A 20,308-nucleotide genomic window follows, 5' to 3' on the forward strand; every position below is an offset into this window, starting at 1 on the left:
GAGGAGCACTGCCAGAGCCCTGCAAAATGAACTCCAGCAGGCCACAAATGTGCATGTGTCTGCTCAAACGGTCAGAAACAGACTCCATGAGGGTGATATGAGGGCCTGACGTCCACAGGTGGGGGTTGTGCTTACAGCCCAACACCGTGCAGGACGTTTGGCATTTGCCAGAGAACACCAAGATTGGCAAATTCGCCACTGGCTCCCTGTGCTCTTCACAGATGAAAGCAGGTTCACACTGAGCACATGTGACAGACGTGACAGAGTCTGGAGACGCCGTGGAGAACGTTCTGCTGCCTGCAACATCCTCCAGCATGACCGGTTTGGCATTGGGTCAGTAATGGTGTAGGGTGGCATTTCTTTGGAGGGCTGCACAGCCCTCCATGTGCTCGCCAGAGGTAGCCTGACTGCCATTAGGTACCGAGATGAGATCCTCAGACCCCTTGTGAGACCATATGCTGGTGCGGTTGGCCCTGGGTTCCTCCTAATGCAAGACAATGCTAGACCTCATGTGGCTGGAGTGTGTCAGCAGTTCCTGCAAGACGAAGGCATTGATGCTATGGACTAGCCCGCCCATTCCCCAGACCTGAATCAAATTGAGCACATCTGGGACATCATGTCTCGCTCTATCCACCAATGTCACGTAGCACCACAGACTGTCCAGGAGTTGGCAGATGCTTTAGTCCAGGTCTGGGAGGAGATCCCTCAGGAGACCGTCCGCCACCTCATCAGGAGCATGCACAGGCGTTGTATGGAGGTCATACAAGCACGTGGAGGCCACACACACTACTGAGCCTCATTTTGACTTGTTGTAAGGACATTACATCAAAGTTGGATCAGCCTGTAGTGTGTTTTTCCACTTTAATTTTGAGTGTGACACCAAATCCAGACCTCCAAGGGTTAAAAAATTTGATTTCCATTTTTTTTATTTTTGTGTGATTTTAATGTCAGCACATTCAACTATGTAAAGAACAAAGTATTTCAGATGAATATTTAATTAATTCAGATCTAGGATGTGTTATTTTTGTGTTCCCTTTATTTTTTTGAGCAGTGTATTATAAAGCCACCCACACTTAAGAAGTTGCTACTCACTTCACTGGGGGGCTGTCAGACAGGTTATACTCAAAACACCTGAGACAGTACCCCCCCGGCCAAGGTCGCTTAAAGAATCTGAAACGTTGGATTCAGCACGCGAAATCTTAAAAGGACACACACTTTGGAAAATTGCTACTCACTTCACTGGGGGGCTGTCAAACAGGTTAAGCTCAAGATGCCTGAGACAGTAAAGGCCAGGTTCGCTTGTAGTGTATCAGAGGTTGAAGTCAGCACACACATCCTGTTCCTAAAACCCCTAGAGCTCTCCCTGACTGCTCTGCCCATGCAAAGATCTTTATGATAGATAATTGCATGCCCTCGTACCTAGACTGTGTGACACCTGAAAACCCTATAATAGTGAGGGGACACGACCACCGGCTCCCTGCACTTAAAACGGAGGGAGTCAGGGTCACCTAGAATCAAGCCAGCACGGAAACACAAATAAAGGAAAAGACTTATCTGAGGAACCAGCAGTTGCAGCATGTAGCAGTGAACACAATCCAGGAAGTAGTATAAACCACAAAGTGAGGCAGTATGGGAGGGAATATAAAGGGAGGCAATCAGTGTAAATAGATGACAGCTGGGAGAAGGAAAAGATATGACAAAGTGAAACCAAAACAAAGAACATCATGCAAGAGGTACAGAAGAACGTCTGCCAGAGCTTCTCAGAGAGCTGGCGGTGACAGTACCCCTCCCTCTATGAGTGGACTCCAGAAACTCAGAGCCTACCTTCTCAGGATGGGACCTATGGAAAGCCCTGATAAGACGAGTGGCCTTAATGTCCGCCACTGGGACCCACATCCTCTCCTCAGGACCATAACCCTCCCAATGAACGAGATACTGGAGAGAACCGCAGATAATGCGAGAATCCACAATCCTAGAGACCTGAAATTCAAGATTACCATCAACAGCAATCGGAGGAGGAGGCAAAGAGGAGGGTACAGTGGGTTGGACATACGGTTTTAATAGGGACCTGTGAAAAACATTATAGATCTTCCAAGTCTGAGGAAGATCAAGACGGAAGGCAACGGGTTTGATGACGGACAAGATCTTGTAAGGCCCAATAAACTTAGGACCCAACTTCCAGGAGGGAAGCTTCAGTTTGATATTCTTTGTAGACAACCACACCAGATCACCCACATTCAGGTCCGGACCAGGCACACATCTCTTATCCGCCACACGCTTATATCTCTGACTCATCCTCTTCAGATTACCCTGAATCTTTTGTCAAATAAATGACAAAGACGAGGAAAATCTCTCCTCATCAGGTAAACCAGAAGACCCCTCTTCAGAGAATGTTCCAAACTGCGGATGAAACCCATATGCACCAAAAAATGGTGACTTATCCGAGGACTCCTGGCGACGGTTATTTAAAGCAAACTCAGCAGGGGACAAAAAAGAACACCAATCCTCCTGATTCTCTGCCACAAAACAGTGCAGATATGTCTCCAGATTCTGATTGACGCGTTCGATCTGGCCATTCGACTGCGGGTGAAAAGCAGAAGAGAACGACAACCGAACCCCCAAGCGAGAACAGAAAGCCTTCCAGAATCTGGAAACAAACTGCGTGCCCCTATCAGAAACTATGTCTGAAGGAATGCCATCCAATTTGACAATGTGATCAACAAATGCTTGCGCCAGCGTTTTAGCATTGGGTAACCCAGGAAAGGGAATGAAATGCGCAATTTTGCTAAAACGGTCCACTACTACCAGAATCACAGTCTTCCCCGAGGAACGAGGCAGGTCCGTAATGAAGTCCATGGACAGATGCGTCCAAGGACGGGAAGGAATGGGTGAAGGGAGGAGAGAACCCGATGGCCGTGAATGAGGGACCTTTGCACGAGCGCAGGTCTCGCAGGCTGCCACAAAACCCTCAACCTTCTTACGAAGAGCCGGCCACCAGAATCTCTGAGCAATGAGATCCACTTTGGCTCTACTCCCCGTGTGCCCAGCAAGGACAGTATCGTGGTGCTCCTTAAAAACCTTGTGTCGTAAAGCGAGAGGCACAAACAACCTCCCAGGAGGACAAAGATCAGGAACCTCTGCCTGGGCTGCCTGAACCTCTGCCTCCAAATCAGGATAAAGAGAAGAGACGACCACCCCTTCAGCCAAAATGGGACCCGGGTCTTCAAAGTTCCCCCCTCCCGGAAAACAACGTGACAGGGCATCAGCATTCACATTTTTAACCCCAGGGCAGAACGTGACAACAAAATTAAACCTAGAAAAGAATAAAGATCTGGCCTGTCTTGGGTTCAGACGCTTGGCTGATTCCAAGTAGGCCAGATTCTTATGGTCGGTAAACACGGTAATAGGGTGTCTGGCTCCCTCTAGCCAATGGCTACTTTGATGACCAACAACTCCCTATCTCCCACATCGTAATTTCTCTCTGCGGAGGAGAGTTTCCTTGAGAAAAAGGCACACGAGAGGGCACACGAGAGGGACCCTGAGACAAGACCGCACCCACAATCACCTCACACGCGTCCACCTCAACAATGAAAGGCAGAGAGACATCAGGTTGTACCAAGATGGGAGCGGAAGCAAAACTCTCTTTAATAGTAGAAAAGGCCTTAAACGCATCTACCGACCAGGAGGAAAAATCTACCCCCTTTTTAGTCATATCAGTGAGTGGCTTAACAACAGAGGAATAATTCAAAATGAACTTCCTGTAATAATTGGCAAAACCCAAAAACCGCATCAGCGCCTTCGGATTCTCAGGAAGCTCCCAATCAAGCACAGCGCGGACCTTCTCAGGGTCCATGCGAAAACCAGAAGCGGAGAGAAGAAAACCCAGAAATTGAATTTCTAGAACCGCAAACACACATTTTTCCAGTTTAGCGTACAATTTATTCTCCCGCAGAATGAGCAAGACCTGACGTAGGTGGTCCCTATGAGTTTTGAAATCAGGAGAAAAAATCTAAATGTCATCTAGATACACCAGTACAAATTTCCCCATTAAATGATAAAAAATGCTGTTCACAAAATGTTGGAAGACGGCCGGAGCATTCATCAAACCAAAGGGCATAACCAAATTCTCGAAATGACCCTCAGGGGTATTGAAGGCCGTCTTCCATTCGTCCCCTTCCCTGACCCTGACTAGGTTGTATGCCCCTCTTAAATCCAACTTAGAAAAAACTTTAGCCCCAACAATCTGGTTAAACAGGTCCGGGATCAGAGGAAGCGGATAAGGGTCACGAATTGTGATACAGTTCAGCTCCCTGAAATCCAGACATGGTCTTAAAGAACCATCTTTTTTCTTAAAAAAAAAAAAACAGCGGCAACAGGTGACTTCGAGGGTCGGATGTGTCCCTTTCTCAGGCTCTCAGAGATATAAGTACGTATAGCGACCCTTTCAGGTTGGGAGAGATTGTATAAACGTGATTTTGGCAGCTTGGCGCCTGGGATGAGATTAATAGGGCAATCGTACTCCCGGTGAGGGGGCAGCTCCTGGACACCACTCTCTGAAAACACATCCGAAAATTCAGAGAGAAAAGATGGTACAGTCTTGGTAGAAACCTCTGAAAGAGACGCCGTGAGGCAATTCTCTCTGCAAAAGTCACTCCAACCATTTATTTGCCTTGCTTGCCAATCAATGGTGAGGTTATTTTTAGTGAGCCAGGGTAGCCCCAACACTAGAGGAGTAGGTAATCCGCTTAGGACGAAATATGACATATCCTCAACATTAGCATCACCCACAGTCAAACGGATATTGTGAACTATGCCCTTTAACGATTTTTGAGAAAGTGGAGCGGAATCGATAGCAAAAACAGGTATATCCTTTCCCAAAGTGCATACCTGGAAACCATGTGTTATAGAAAATTGATTATCAATGAGATTGACAGCTGCTCCACTATCTACAAAAATCTCACAAACAATGTTCTTGCTCTCTAGCGCCACCCTGGCAGGTAGGACAAAACGGGAACTACAAGCAAACGGCAAGCCTTCAATTTCCACATCAACCTTGCCAATAGTAACAGATGGAAAGTTTTTAGAGGGTTTTTTTCTTTTTGTTTCTTTATTACCCTCAGAAAACTCCCTGAATCTCCTAGAGGGGCAAACATTTGCCAAATGATTTATACCTCCACAACAGAAACAAAACCCTCCTCTGAGAGCTGAATCCTCTACTATCAGAGGCAAGCAAACCCAGCTGCATGGCCTCCTGCTCAGAGGGGATTGAAAGAGACTGAGGCCCCTGCACACTGAATGAGACCGCCCCACTGTCCTTGGAATGAATATGACAGGAAGGAGTGATCTCTCCTCTCTCTCTGACGCCTGTCAATACGAACAGCTCGAGACATGGCAGACTCCAACGAGGCAGGTCTCTCATGAAAGGCAAATGCATCTTTCAATCCCTCCGAAAGACCATGGCAAAATTGACTTCGGAGTGCAGCATCATTCCAACCAGTATCAGCTGCCCATCTCTGAAATTCTGAACAATATACAGTACAGACCAAAAGTTTGGACACACCTTCTCATTCAAAGAGTTTTCTTTATTTTCATGACTATGAAATTTGTAGATTCACACTGAAGGCATCAAGACTATGAATTAACACATGTGGAATTATATACATAACAAACAAGTGTGAAACAACTGAAAATATGTCATATTCTAGGTTCTTCAAAGTAGCCACCTTTTGCTTTGATTACTGCTTTGCACGCTCTTGGCATTCTCTTGATGAGCTTCAAGAGGTAGTCCCCTGAAATGGTTTTCACTTCACAGGTGTGCCCTGTCAGGTTTAATAAGTGGGATTTCTTGCCTTATAAATGGGGTTGGGACCATCAGTGGCGTTGAGGAGAAGTCAGGTGGATACACAGCTAATAGTCCTACTGAATAGAATGTTAGAATTTGTATTATGGCAAGAAAAAAGCAGCTAAGTAAAGAAAAACTAGTGGCCATCATTACTTTAAGAAATGAAGGTCAGTCAGTCAGCCGAAAAATTGGGAAAACTTTGAAAGTAAGGGCTATTTGACCATGAAGGAGAGTGATGGGGTGCTGCGCCAGATGACCTGGCCTCCACAGTCACCGGACCTGAACCCAATCGAGATGGTTTGGGGTGAGCTGGACCACAGAGTGAAGGCAAAAGGGCCAACAAGTGCTAAGCATCTCTGGGAACTCCTTCAAGACTGTTGGAAGACCATTTCAGGGGACTACCTCTTGAAGCTCATCAAGAGAATGCCAAGAGTGTGCAAAGCAGTAATCAAAGCAAAAGGTGGCTACTTTGAAGAACCTAGAATATGACATATTTTCAGTTGTTTCACACTTGTTTGTTATGTATATAATTCCACATGTGTTAATTCATAGTTTTGATGCCTTCATAGTCATGAAAATAAAGAAAACTCTTTGAATGAGAAGATGTGTCCAAACTTTTGGTCTGTACTGTATCTCTGCGGACTGTTTACCCTGGCATAAAAGACTCAGTTTAGATTCAGCCAGAGCAATACAATCCGGATCATCATATATCTGCCCCAGGGCTACAAAAAATTCATCCTTCGATCGGAGGGGCCGTGCCCCCACCGGCAGCGAAAAGGCCCAAGACTGAACGTTATCCCTGAGCAGCGAGATGATGATCCCACCCTCTGCTCCTCATCACCAGAGGAATGGGGAAGTAGGCGAAAATGGAGTTTGCAAGCCTCTCTAAAACGAACAAAATTCTCACTACCCCCGGAGAACGTATCCGGAAGCGAGATCTTAGGCTCGGAACAAACTCCATGAATGCAAGCAGAACCGGTCACCTGAAACTGAGACACAGTTTTACGGAGATCTGCTAACTCCAGTGAAAGACCCTGCATGCGGTCAATCAAGGCTGAAACCGGATACATGCTTAAGACGGTTTCGGCGGTTTATAATGTCACGGATGGTGTTGCAGAAAACTGGAAGTTATAAATAAACATCCGACTGACTTGATCCCAAACTAAGGAACATATGGGTGAGCCCTATAAAACCTCTAGAGCTCTCCCTGACTGCTCTGCCCATGCAAAGATCTTTATGATAGATAATTGCATGCCCTCGTACCTAGACTGTGTGACACCTGAAAACCCTATAATAGTGAGAGGACACGACTACCGGCTCCCTGCACTTAATACGGAGGGAGTCAGGGTCACCTAGAATCAAGCCAGCACGGAAACACAAATAAAGGAAAAGACTTATCTGAGGAACCAGCAGTTGCAGCATGTAGCAGTGAACACAATCCAGGAAGTAGTATAAACCGCAAAGTGAGGCAGTATGGGATGGAATATAAAGGGAGGCAATCAGGGTAAATAGATGACAGCTGGGAGAAGGAAAAGAGATGACAAAGTGAAACCAAAACAAAGAACATCATGCAAGAGGTACAGAAAAACGTCTGCCAGAGCTTCTCAGAGAGCTGGCGGTGACAAAATCTCTCAAAATCCTCTGTTCTATTGCTGGGTAACATGAACCCCCTTTTGCTGTGAATGAACCCCTGCTGTGCCTGGGTGACAGGGGCCTAAATCATCTGTTGCATTGCTGGGTGACATGAACCCCCTTTTGCCGTGAATAAACCCCTGCTATGCCTGGGTGACAGGGGCCTAAATCAAAATCCTCTGTTCTATTGCTGCGTTACATGAACCCCCTTTTGCTTTGAATAAACCCCTGCTGTGCCTGGGTGACATGGGCCTAAATATCTCAAAATCCTCTGTTCTATTGCTGGGTGACAAGATCCCCCTTTTGCCGTGAATGAACCCCTGCTGTGCCTGGGTGACAGGGGCCTAAATCTCTCAAAATCCTCTGTTGTATTGCTGGGTGACAAGAACCCCCTTTTGCCGTGAATAAACCCCTGCTGTGCCTGGGTGACAGGGGCCTAAACCTCTCAAAATCATCTGTTGTATTGCTGGGTGACAAGAACCCACTTTTGCTGTGAATGAACCCCTGCTGTGCCTGGGTGACAGGGACCTAAATCTCTCAAAATCCTCTGTTCTATTGCTGGGTGACATGAACCCCAGTTTGCCGTGAATGAACCCCTGCTCTGCATTGCTGACAGGGAACTAAATTTGTTGAAAACATCTGTTACTAATCGGAAGATGCGCGACTACAAGCGCACACTGATGATAGCATTCCCACCTGACAGCGGGGGCACAGTGGAAGCACAAGGCGAAGGCAGAGGAGGAGGAAGAAGTCGCCAACGCAGCTGGGGCACCACCAGCACCTGAGAAGGCAGGGTTTGCATGGCCAAAATGTGGAAATGCTTTGTCAGCCTTGGAGGTGCTGACCTGCCTCGCAGCCAGTGTATAGTGTGAACGTGTGTTTAGCACGGCAGAGAGCATTATCACAGGCCGCAGCCAATGTGGACAAGCTTACGTTTATTAAAATGAACCAGGCATGGATCCCACAGGACTTGTCCGTACCTTGTGCAGAATAGACATTTATACCAGCCTCAACCATCCATTCTTGTACTTAAGTGCACTTATTCTTAGTTTTAATTATTTATATGTCCCAATATTTTGGAGGATACCCCAATTTAAAAATAAAAAATAACACAAATCAGTGTTGGCTACCTATTCCTCCTTCACCGCCGCTTCCACCTACACCGCCACGTCAACCTACACCGCCACATACACCCATCCACCGCCTCCTCAACCTCCTACTCCTAGATCCAGATTGTTATTTTAAATTTTTCTGTATTTTATGTTATTTTAAGTAATTTCCCTATCCACATTTGTTTGCAGAACAGTTGCCATGCTCTTAAGCACATTTTGATGCCTTTTGCAGCCCTCTAGCCCTTTCCAGGACTATTGTTTAGTCATTTTAGTGCCCAAAAGTTCTGGTCCCCATTGACTTCAATGGGGTTCGGGGTCAAGTTCAGGTCAAGTTCGGGTCCCGAACCCGAACTTTTTTTTCAAGTTCGGCCGAACTCGTCGAACCCGAACATCCAGGTGTCCGCTCAAATCTAGTTGTGAACATTGATGTAAACAGTGGTCTAGTTCAGTGTTTCCCAACCAGTGTGCCTCCAGCTGTTGCAAAACTACAACTCCCAGCATGCCCCCACAGCCAAAGGCTGTCCGGGCATGCTGGGAGTTGTAGTTTTGCAACAGCTGGAGGCACACTGGTTGGGAAACACTGGTCTAGTTAAACAACTCCTTTGTCATTATCAGATAAACTTATTGTACTTCCCCGGCAAATAGTCTCACATCTTCCACGAGGTGGAACCATGTAACCTGTTCTCCACTGGGTGTCAGGAAATATTACCTGCTGCACTCGGTAGCCAATACTAATGGACTGTATCCTTATTAAAGAGGCTCTGTCAGCAGGATCAATCCTATTAAACCATACTACCTGGTAGGGCTCATCATGCTGATTAAAACTATACCTTTCTTTTGTCTGTACAATAAATAGCTGCAGAGAAATCTGCCTTTTATTCATATGATTTTAAAATTGAGAGATTAGTCAACATGTCCTACGGTGTAGAACATGTCTAAGCCCGGACACCACGACAAGGTTTCTCAAGTAGCCCGGGACCCTACACTCTCCTACCTGAGCCGTATGGGCGATACCAGGAGCCAGTGGGCAAATTACAGGAGCATAAGGCCGACTCACAAACAACTCACCAGTTACCTCCAGCATGTGGCCATGCTTGCAATGGGAGGAGGGAGGAGTCTGTGAGTCCCACTCAAGACTTGCTGATATGTCCCAGGCCTCACAGGTGCACCTAAATGTGACCTGTAGATGGAAAACAGGCACATTTAAATAGGAGTTTATACACCTCCAGGGATCTATATATACAAACTAAGAAGACAGGTTGGCATTAGCAGGAGGTGCTCAAACCCACATGCAGTTGTGCATATATATAGGGGAGCAAATCCTGCACTTGTGGCCCGTTGCTAATGGCAATCCCCAGCAAAATGCATACAATGGAGGATGCCCGCTGCGAACCACAAGTACCACAATAGACATCCTACACAAGGTAACAAGTGCGGATGTCATAATTAATATAACAATATAACAAAACAATAACAAACACAGGTGCACTCTGCAGTCTAACTCAATCCTCAAACTGATTTTAAAATTGAGAGATTAGTCAACATGTCCTACGGTGTAGAACATGTCTAAGCCCGGACACCACGACAAGGTTTCTCAAGTAGCCCGGGACCCTACACTCTCCTACCTGAGCCGTATGGGCGATACCAGGAGCCAGTGGGCAAATTACAGGAGCATAAGGCCGACTCACAAACAACTCACCAGTTACCTCCAGCATGTGGCCATGCTTGCAATGGGAGGAGGGAGGAGTCTGTGAGTCCCACTCAAGACTTGCTGATATGTCCCAGGCCTCACAGGTGCACCTAAATGTTACCTGTAGCAACGGGCCAACGGGCCACACGTGCAGGATTTGCTCCCCTATATATATGCACAACTGCATGTGGGTTTGAGCACCTCCTGCTAATGCCAACCTGTCTTCTTAGTTTGTATATATAGATTCCTGGAGGTGTATAAACTCCTATTTAAATGTGCCTGTTTTCCATCTACAGGTCACATTTAGGTGCACCTGTGAGGCCTGGGACATATCAGCAAGTCTTGAGTGGGACTCACAGACTCCTCCCTCCTCCCATTGCAAGCATGGCCACATGCTGGAGGTAACTGGTGAGTTGTTTGTGAGTCGGCCTTATGCTCCTGTAATTTGCCCACTGGCTCCTGGTATCGCCCATACGGCTCAGGTAGGAGAGTGTAGGGTCCCGGGCTACTTGAGAAACCTTGTCGTGGTGTCCGGGCTTAGACATGTTCTACACCGTAGGACATGTTGACTAATCTCTCAATTTTAAAATCAGTTTGAGGATTGAGTTAGACTGCAGAGTGCACCTGTGTTTGTTATTGTTTTGTTATATTGTTATATTAATTATGACATCCGCACTTGTTACCTTGTGTAGGATGTCTATTGTGGTACTTGTGGTTCACCGCGGGCATCCTCCATTGTATGCATTTTGCTGGGGATTGCCATTAGCAACGGGCCACAAGTGCAGGATTTGCTCCCCTATATATATGCACAACTGCATGTGGGTTTGAGCACCTCCTGCTAATGCCAACCTGTCTTCTTAGTTTTTATTCATATGACAATTAGCAACTGGAGCACCAAGAGGTGGGGCTGAATCGTTTGAGGACTGCTTTGTAACACCCACTGTGCCCTGCACACTTCCCCCTCCCCTTGATTGACAGGACTAGACAGCAGGCTGTGTGGGCAGAGCTGTGTCCTAGCATGTAGATATCATTTACACTATGTACTATAGCTTCACCACACTGAGATCTGCTCAGAAATATACATATTATTGCTTTATTCACAGGCACAATGTATAATTATTAAAACGCCTGTCATGTGTGATAGCTTCTAAACATAGAAAAAACGTATATGTCTATGTGATAATGCTATAGCTTAGTGGTATAGTTGTTTACCATTCATGTTGAGATACTAGGTGCAATTCCCAGGAAAGATAAAAGTTTTTTTCTGTTATATTTTTTCCCTCATATTTAAAACCATAATAAAAGGCTATACTATAATAAATAACATATTATTATAATAATAATAATAATAATAATGATAATAATGATAATAATAATTAATAATAAAGGCCCTATTATATTGAGAACAGTGAGGTTTATTTTGCTAAAACCTTTAGCTTGTTTATTCAGACAATATATGATTATAAAAAAAACTGTAATATTTATTAGCTTTCTAAAAAAAATATATATATTCTCAATATGATAACGACATAGAATGTTCTTATGGGATAAATGTGGAAGGAAAAAAATATCTGAAGGAAAAAAAAATTTAAGTCTCTCCCAAAATTCAAACCTGGGGTCTCTACATGCAAAACTAATCATTTAACAACTAAGCTATAACATTACCATACAAAGATATATGTTTTCCCATGCTTATAAGCTAAAACATATCACTGGTATCTTTAAATCATACATTGTGCCTGTGAATAAAGCAGTAATATGTAGATTTGCTTTCTTAGCAGATCTAAGTGTGGTAAAGCTATAGTACATGGTGTATATGATATTGCTAGCACACAGCTCTTGGACACAGCTCTGCCCTCAGTATGTCTAGTCCTGTCAAGCAAGGGCAGGGGTGTTACAAATCAGTGCTCTCTCCTCTTAGTGCTCGAATTGTTCATTTCAATATGAATAAAAAAGCATAATTCTCTGTAGAGCTGTTTAGCATACAGACAAAAGAAAGATATTCTTTTAATCAGCATGATTGGCCCTTCTAGGCAGTATGTCTGTTTTAACAGGGTTCATCCTGGTGACAGAGCCTCTTTAAACTTAATCTATTAACAGTTAAACACTAATATCACATGTATCCAATCAAAACAAAAAATTCAATCATGAGTATACTTTTCATACTGTACCTCAAGCCATTCTAGCACTGAAGCAAAATGTGGACTTCTACAGGCAGGATCCTTATACTAGAGAGCTGCTTTAGTTTTATTTGTGCCTGCAGAAGGAGACAATCTCAATGGAATTTTAATGAATAACAAAGTAATTTCTCTTTGGGTTAAAAAATATATAATAATAATAATAATAATCAGTGTCGACTACTTTTCTTCCTCAATGTTGCATGAGTAGCTATATAGCCATTCAATGAATGTGCCTACAGCAACCCATATGTCAGCAGCCCATATGGATCTCTCTTAGTAAGAAAGTACATGGAATATTCAGCACAGCGCCAGTCAAACATTATTTCTTTTGTTCTTGGACTGAAATGTTTTCATGTATGCAGCTTGTAAGGATCCATCAAAGAGCTGACATTTTTGAGCTCTATACTATATTTCCATATGATTCTGATTTCAAACATTGCCACACAGAAGCTTTTTTTCTGTTGGATTTTATTCAACTGCAACAGAAAAGAGATTGTGGAATACTCCATATGAACACAGGTAATCTCCCCTAGAAACACTTAAGCACATTATGTCAATAGACAAGATAATAAACTGAAATTAGTGAATCTGTGAAAATCTGTTTTGATGGCATTTTGCCAGGGGTGGACTGGGAACTTAAAGTGGCCCTGGAAAAAATAAACATGGCCTCCATGTAGTAGGTCCAAATTGACAAACTGTGGGGCAACAAAAGTAGGCAGGGTCAACAATACCATACTGTAGTTCAAAATATTGTACCAGCAGAACCAAATACCACAGTGCCCCTAGTAGTAATAAGGCCCCCTACTGTGGCCCCAGTAGTAATAGTGCCCCAGTAGTAATAATGTCCCCTGTAGTGCTCCCAGTAATTTTAATGTCCGCTATAGTGCCTCCAACAATAATAATTTGCCCTATTGTGCCCCCAATAATACAAATGCCCTCTATAATAGCCCTTAGTAATACTAATGCTCCTCTAGTGCCTCCAGTAAAAATAATTCCCTCTATTTTGGCACAATATATATGTATAGTCAAGTGCATATACACTATAAATGTGTGTGGTGCTAAACATGTCTACTCTAAAGAAAGAAAAGGATATGCCCCCATCGTCTGATAGGTGCGGGGAAATGAATGGGGAAATGCGCAGCCGCCCTCCATTAATTTCTATGGGGCTAGCGAAAATAGCTGAGCGCTGGCTCGGCAATTTCCGTCTGCTCCATAGAAATAATGGGAGCAGGGGCCACGTGTTCACAGTGCGCTCCCATTCACTTCTATGGGAGCAGCGCTTGGTGGCGGACTGACTCCAGGAAATCCAGGGTCCTCCAGCCACAGTTCTCCCAGCTCCGTTCTCGTTGTAGGTGGGGGTCCCAGAGGTGGGACACGCACCTATCAGACAATGGGGCCATATCCTAGCGATATGCCCCCATTGTATGTGATGGGAATACCCCTTTAAAAGCCATACCCACAGCTTTAAATAGACACGTCAGGCATGGCGGAGGTGTGATGTCTGAGGAGTATATAGGGGAGGCTTTTGTACTGTGATTTTGGACTATTTTGAGGATAATTTTTTACAGCCTATTTACCTCTTAAATAAAATACCTATCTACTTGAATGTGTTTTTCTTTTGCAAATTAATGTATACACTAGACAGGATATTGGGTTGTAATGTTTTCATATGGCATGTTCTATCTATTTAAAGCTGTGGGTATGTATTTTAAATGATTTTATGGTATGGGTATGTGTTAATAAGAATATATTTATATTTGATACAAAAGTGTGGTGCCATCATTTTTTATTCTATCTTTGGAATTTACAATTTTGTCCCTATTAATAATGTCCCCTAGTGCTCCCTATAATACCCCCTATAGTGCATCAGTGTTAAAAATGACCCATAATTCCCCCTATAGTGCCAATAGTAATGGCCCCTATAGTGCACCCAGTAGTATGCATCCCAAGTGGTTAGGGAAAGACAAAAGGTCCTGTTTCCAGTCACTGTCTACGATGCAGGCCATAAGCCTTCTTCAACCTGTGCACGAGACGCCTGTGTCCCTGTGCCATTTTTACACTGCCTCATATAGTGCCCTGTGGCATATGAGGGTGAACAGCAGGGCAGGGAGTCATGAGCTCCCATCCTCTGCTGCAGTACTCAACTGTATCACCATCCTGAGGACAGCCATACAATTGAATTCATGAGGCCACCTTAAAGGGAATGTCCGGGCTTTTTAATATTGATGACCTATCCTCAGGATCGGCAAGAGTCCGACACCCAGAACCCAGGCTGATCAGCTGTACAGGGATACGGCTCATGCAGAGCGCACGTGCCATCTCCTTTCTCTCTTACTGTCCACTGCTGTTGTCCCATAGACTTACAGCAGAGGACAGGGAGACAGTACGTGCGCACTGTGCGATCCATCTCTCCGTACAGCTGATCGGCGGGGGTGCCGGATGTTGAAATAAATCTTTGGATTTCACTCTCCATTGTCTCATATGGAAACATTATGACTTCATCATTAAGAACTTTACCTGCTGACAATACTGTAAATTTTAAGAGATTTGCTCTAACCCACCATGTTAGGCTACTTTCACACTTGCGGCAGTGTGATCCAGCAAGCAGCTCCGTCGCCGGAACTGCCTGCCGGATCCGGCAATCTGCATGCAAATGGAAAGCATTTGTAGACGGATACAGATGCGGATCCGTCTTACAAATGCATTGCAAGAAAGGATCCGTCTTTCCGTATGTCATCCGGAAAAAGGATCCCTTATATATTTCTCTCACATTTTTACCAGTCTGCGCATGAGCAGACCGGAAGGACGGATCCGGCATTGCGGTATTTTTAATGCCGGATCTGGCACTAATACATATCAATGTAAATTAATGCTGGATCCGGCATTCTGGCAACTGACCCGGAATTTTGGACGGAGATACAGCAGCATGCTGTGGTATTTCCTCCGTCCAAAACGCTGTTCAGTGACTGAACTGAAGACATCCTGATGCATAGTGAACAGATTTCTCTCCATTTAGAATGCATGGGGATAAAACTGATTAGTTATTTTCCGGTAAAGAGCCCCTAGGACGGAACTCAGTGCCGGAAAAGAAAAACGCTAGTGTGAAAGTACACTTAGAATAATCAATGTCAAAATATCAATGGGAATTGAAGGAATAGGAACTCTTGTATTGGAATCTTATCATTATTAATTATGCCCGTTATAAATAATGTATGAAACATTAGTCACAATTCAGACACATCCAGCTTTATTTTCCTGTCAGAAAAGAGTGCAAGGATTACATCAAAATACTCCAGTCTCTGCTAGCTACTAACAAGAAACACACCACAAAATTAGAAACTATTCAGAGGGCAGATGATATTATACATAGTGACAATGGATGTACAGGTTAGAAAAAGTAGTGTAGAGAAGTCCATTCGAGAATTTGGCACTATAGTCTGGGTACAGCACATACTACACCTTCAGCTCAGGTTTATGGGGGTACATATAGCAGCATATCACAGTTCAGAAAGCTCTACACAGTTCTCACTACAAAAGAAATGATTTCAGTTTCAGAAATACATGGAAAATCTCTGAACTAGACCCTTAAGAATCCAGCTCGACAAACAACAATGTATACACCATCATGATATTTCATTTTTATGAATGTAGTGCTGGCCTGACCCTTGTGTACAATCTGACTGGCTGTGGAGGCTGCAGTCCGGTTACAAAAATGCAATTATGGCTTATGAAAATGCAATGTATGAAGTCTATCAAGGCAGGTGGATGTTACTCTTGTCTGTAGCACAGTCAGTTTTAACCATGATGATAGAGTGAGCTTTTATTGAATACCATAAGCTTAAGCAGGTTTAGCAAGAACAAAAATAGTAGCATTGCCTGGATAGGGCTCTTCGAGCCACAAAATCACAGTCACTTCTATTCTACACATAAGTTGCTCATAGGGACGACACAGGAAAGCTTGCCGCCATTATAATGTGAATTTAAATCATTTGAGTGGTTAGAACAAAATGAGGACATCTTCAAGCTACATTAATGTATTATCCTCAATAAAGTATCTTACTACATTTATAAGAAATTCTCAAAACTAGTGCAAAGAAAGAGAAAGAAGCTGCTCATAGCAACATGTAGACATCAAGTCTCGTTTCTCAGTGTTTTTTGGCAACATGAATGTAGCAACCTGATTAGTTACTATGGGCCACTGCTCCAGTCATTCCTTGCATTAGTCATCATTCTGGCAGGGCGATGGTAAGTCTGGTTCAGTAGAACCATGGTTGAGAGTGCAAGTGTTTTATCCTTAAAGGGGTTTTCCAAGATTAGTATGGTTTCTAAAAGATAAGCTCATGTAGTTGCTTCTCCATGCTTTTTTTTTTTCCTTTTGACTTTTCTGACCCATTTTCACCGCGTAAACCAATCCACCTGGTTTGTTTCTATTCTGTATGCAGCACTTCCTATTTCTGTATCCAACCAAACCCATGATGCACTTCTTCTTTCTCTGCCACAGCTTCAGCACCGCCCCTAACAACTTCCAGCTAGTTTATAGCTCCTCCCACCAGCTAGCTATATAGACACTTCCCTATCACTGCCCCATCCATGGACATAACATTACTGGGAAAAAGAAAGAAATATGTTCCAAAATTACAGCTACCATCATAAACAATTATTTTAAATGATACTGATACAAACCGGAAAACCCCTTTAATACGGACAGTAAAATACATTCCTATAATGAGCTAGGAAATGCTTTTTCAAATAAAGCGTGATATATTCCCCTGGCTACTAGTGTGCAATGACAAGGTCCCATTAAAATGAATAATTACTCTACAGTACTTCTAATCCCATCAATTTCTAGATATATCCATTTATTTTTGCCTACAGCACTACAAATGCTATATTCCTGGATCTTCTAATCTCAGAGTGCTAGCTATAGCTATTCTATGGCAACGTCATCTACCTGGGGTTCTGTATATTTCTAATAGCAAGCCTGCATCTGGATCCTTCCATTACATAACTGCTCTTTCCGCTAGTTCTGTCTCCGACACATTGCACACTTGTGAAGGGATCTATCCCGCATTACTCCTGTCCATACTATAGTGGATTGAGCTCCCTTTCAGAAGCACACAGTACCACTGTGCCAGCTCACAAAAAACAATGACTATTATAAATGAGCAATAAGCAAGCCATTCAGTTGCATATGTCTGCATTTTCTATCAATAGATTATTGAATTTGGCAATGTTAAAAAAAAGAATTCTCTTTGCACTTTTGTTTCCTATTTTTACATTGCAGATAGACAATAAACATTGAACATGCCTTTGTACAAGGTTGTGACTCGGTTACAAATTAACGATAACAATGCACAAAAAAGAAACATCTTGCTGTTCATTAAAGACTCCTGAAGTTTTTAGCTTCGCATCTTAAATGTGGCACCTCATCTGAGCCATGCCCAGGGCTCTAGGAACACCGATGTCCCTTGTTCTGCTTGACCTTCTAATGACCGTCAGTTTTACTAGCCTTGCTATCATGATTAACGGATCCTGAAGAAAGCCATGGAGAGACAGATCTTGAGCTTGTCTGCTTAGCCATGCTGTAGTGGCTAATTACAGTGTAAAATCTTCCTCGTGAGTTGGAATCCTGTGCAGAGTAGTAGGCATCCAGTGAGGAGGGTATGCATCGCTTATGCTGTAATGGAAGAAAATAATTGCCTTTTAATGAAAGCGGAATCCTTGGCATAAACAGTGATTTACACACTCTGTGTAGGCTATATGGTAACCACTGGACACATATAATAGTGATTATACTGCCTCTCAACCACGTGGACACAATGAAACATTAAATTAATAAAACTAAAGATTGGGATACAAAACCAAAGAAAAACAGGATGAAAACAACATAACACAACCAAAAGGATTCCCAGTAACATCCGGTTTATCAGACCACCATGCCAACTGTTTCATTATGTGTGTGTATGTGTACTGTATATACAGTTGTGTTCAAAATAATAGCAGTGTGTTTAAAAAAGTGAATAAAGCTCATAATCCTTCTAATAGCTTTTATTTCCATACAGACAAATGCATTGGGAAAACTACACATTCTATTCCAAATCAAAACATGGAGAAAAATATATCAAATTTGTGTTGTTCCTCTAAAAAAAATTGAAGAAAAGTGAATATTAGACTTCAAAAAAATAGCAGTGTTTGTATTCTTCTGTACAAACTCAAACATTCACTATATAAACTGAAAAAAATGTTTGAAGATTTTGTTTTTCTTTGAATCACCTAACTAATATTTAGTTGTATACCCACTGTTTCTGAGAACTGCTGTACATCTGTGTTGCATGGAGTCAACCAACTTCAGGTATTCCAGCCCAGGATAATTGGACTACTTTCCACAGTTTTTCTCTATTTCTTGGTTTTGCCTCAGAAACTGCATTTTTGATGTCACCCCACAAGTTTTCTATTGGATTAAGATGCAGGGATTGGGCTGGCCACTCCATAACGTCAATCTTGTTGGTCTGAAACCAAGATGTTGCACGTTTACTGGTGTGTTTGGGGTCGTTGTCTTGTTGGAACACCCATTTCAAGGACATTTCCTCTTCAGCATAAGGCAGCATGACCTCTTCAAGTATTCTGATGTATTCAAACTGATCCATGATCCCTGGTATGCAATAAATAGGCCCAACGTCTTAGTATGAGAAACATCCCCATATCATGATCCTTGCGCCACCATGCTTCACTGTCTTCACAGTGTACTGTGGCTTGAATTCAGTGTTTGGCGGTCGTCTGACAAACTGTCTCCGGCCACTAGACCCAAAAAGAACAATCTTACTTTCATAAGTCCACAGAATGTCTCTTTAGGCCAGTCAATGTGCTCTTTGGCAAATTGTAACCTCTTCTGCACATGTCTTTTTTTCAACAGTGGGGCTTTGCGGGGGCTTCTTGCAGATAGCTTGGCTTCACATAGGCGTCTTCTAATTGTAACAGTACTCACAGGTAACTTTAGACCTTCTTTTATCTTCCTGGAGCTGATTGTTGGCTGAGTCCCTGCCATTTTGACTATTCTTCTATCCATTTGAATGGTAGTTTTTTGCTTTCTTCCACGTATTTCAGGTTTTGGTTCCCATTTTAAAGCATTTGCGATCATTTTAGCTGAGCAGCCCATCAATGTCTGCACTTCTTTATATGTTTCCCCCTCTCCAATCAATTTTTTAATCAAGGTACGCTGTACTTCTGAACAATGTCTGGAACAAGCCATATTCCTCAGAATTTCAGAGAGAAATGCACTGTAACCAGCATGTACAACATTTGCTGCCTTCCTTCCTTAAATAATTGCCACCTGTTTTTCAAAGAATGAATGACCTCACTAATTGAACTACACACTGCTATTATTTTGGACATGCCCCTTTCAATAAGTGATTGAATTACAGAGAATCAGCAGCATGCATGTCATAACTGTTGGGTCTGTTGGGTTTCTATTACTCTACTACACCTGCTAGTAAATTATTTGCCATGTAGAAATATAATTTCTATCAAAAAGAGTGATTGATCAGGTTAGTGATGTCTGACTGCTATTATTTTGAACACAACTGTATATATATATATATATATATATATACACTGCCTGTCCCAAAAAAAAGTCGCCAGCTAAATTTAACTAAGCAAATAGTTATGAGCCTCCTATTGGATAATTACTGCATGGGTGATTATCTTTCATCTGCCAATAAGTTATTTAACCCCAACTGGTGCAATGAGTTGCTTCTCATTTCTTAAACAACCATGTCAAAAGACACCTCTCTGTTTGAGAAGGGTCAAATCATTGGCATGCATCAAGCAGAGAAAACATCTAAGGAGATTGCAG

At 43.1% G+C, this 20,308-nt stretch overlaps 1 protein-coding gene across 2 annotated transcripts in view; it reads right to left on the reverse strand.

Annotated features, from left to right (window-relative positions):
• Nucleotides 1-16,479: 16,479 nt before the first annotated feature.
• The window catches only part of NSG2 (neuronal vesicle trafficking associated 2), a 78,345-nt gene continuing 74,516 nt past the window's right edge, over nt 16,480-20,308 (reverse strand). For both annotated transcript variants that reach the window (XM_040415686.1, XM_040415687.1), the window contains exon 5: nt 16,480-18,133. In XM_040415686.1, the coding sequence (XP_040271620.1) occupies nt 17,942-18,133 (192 nt within the window). In that variant the 3' untranslated portion in view covers nt 16,480-17,941. The remainder of the gene's footprint in view (nt 18,134-20,308) is intronic.

Source organism: Bufo bufo, chromosome 1 (assembly GCF_905171765.1).
Source record: "Bufo bufo chromosome 1, aBufBuf1.1, whole genome shotgun sequence".
In the NCBI taxonomy this organism is placed as follows: domain Eukaryota; kingdom Metazoa; phylum Chordata; class Amphibia; order Anura; family Bufonidae; genus Bufo; species Bufo bufo.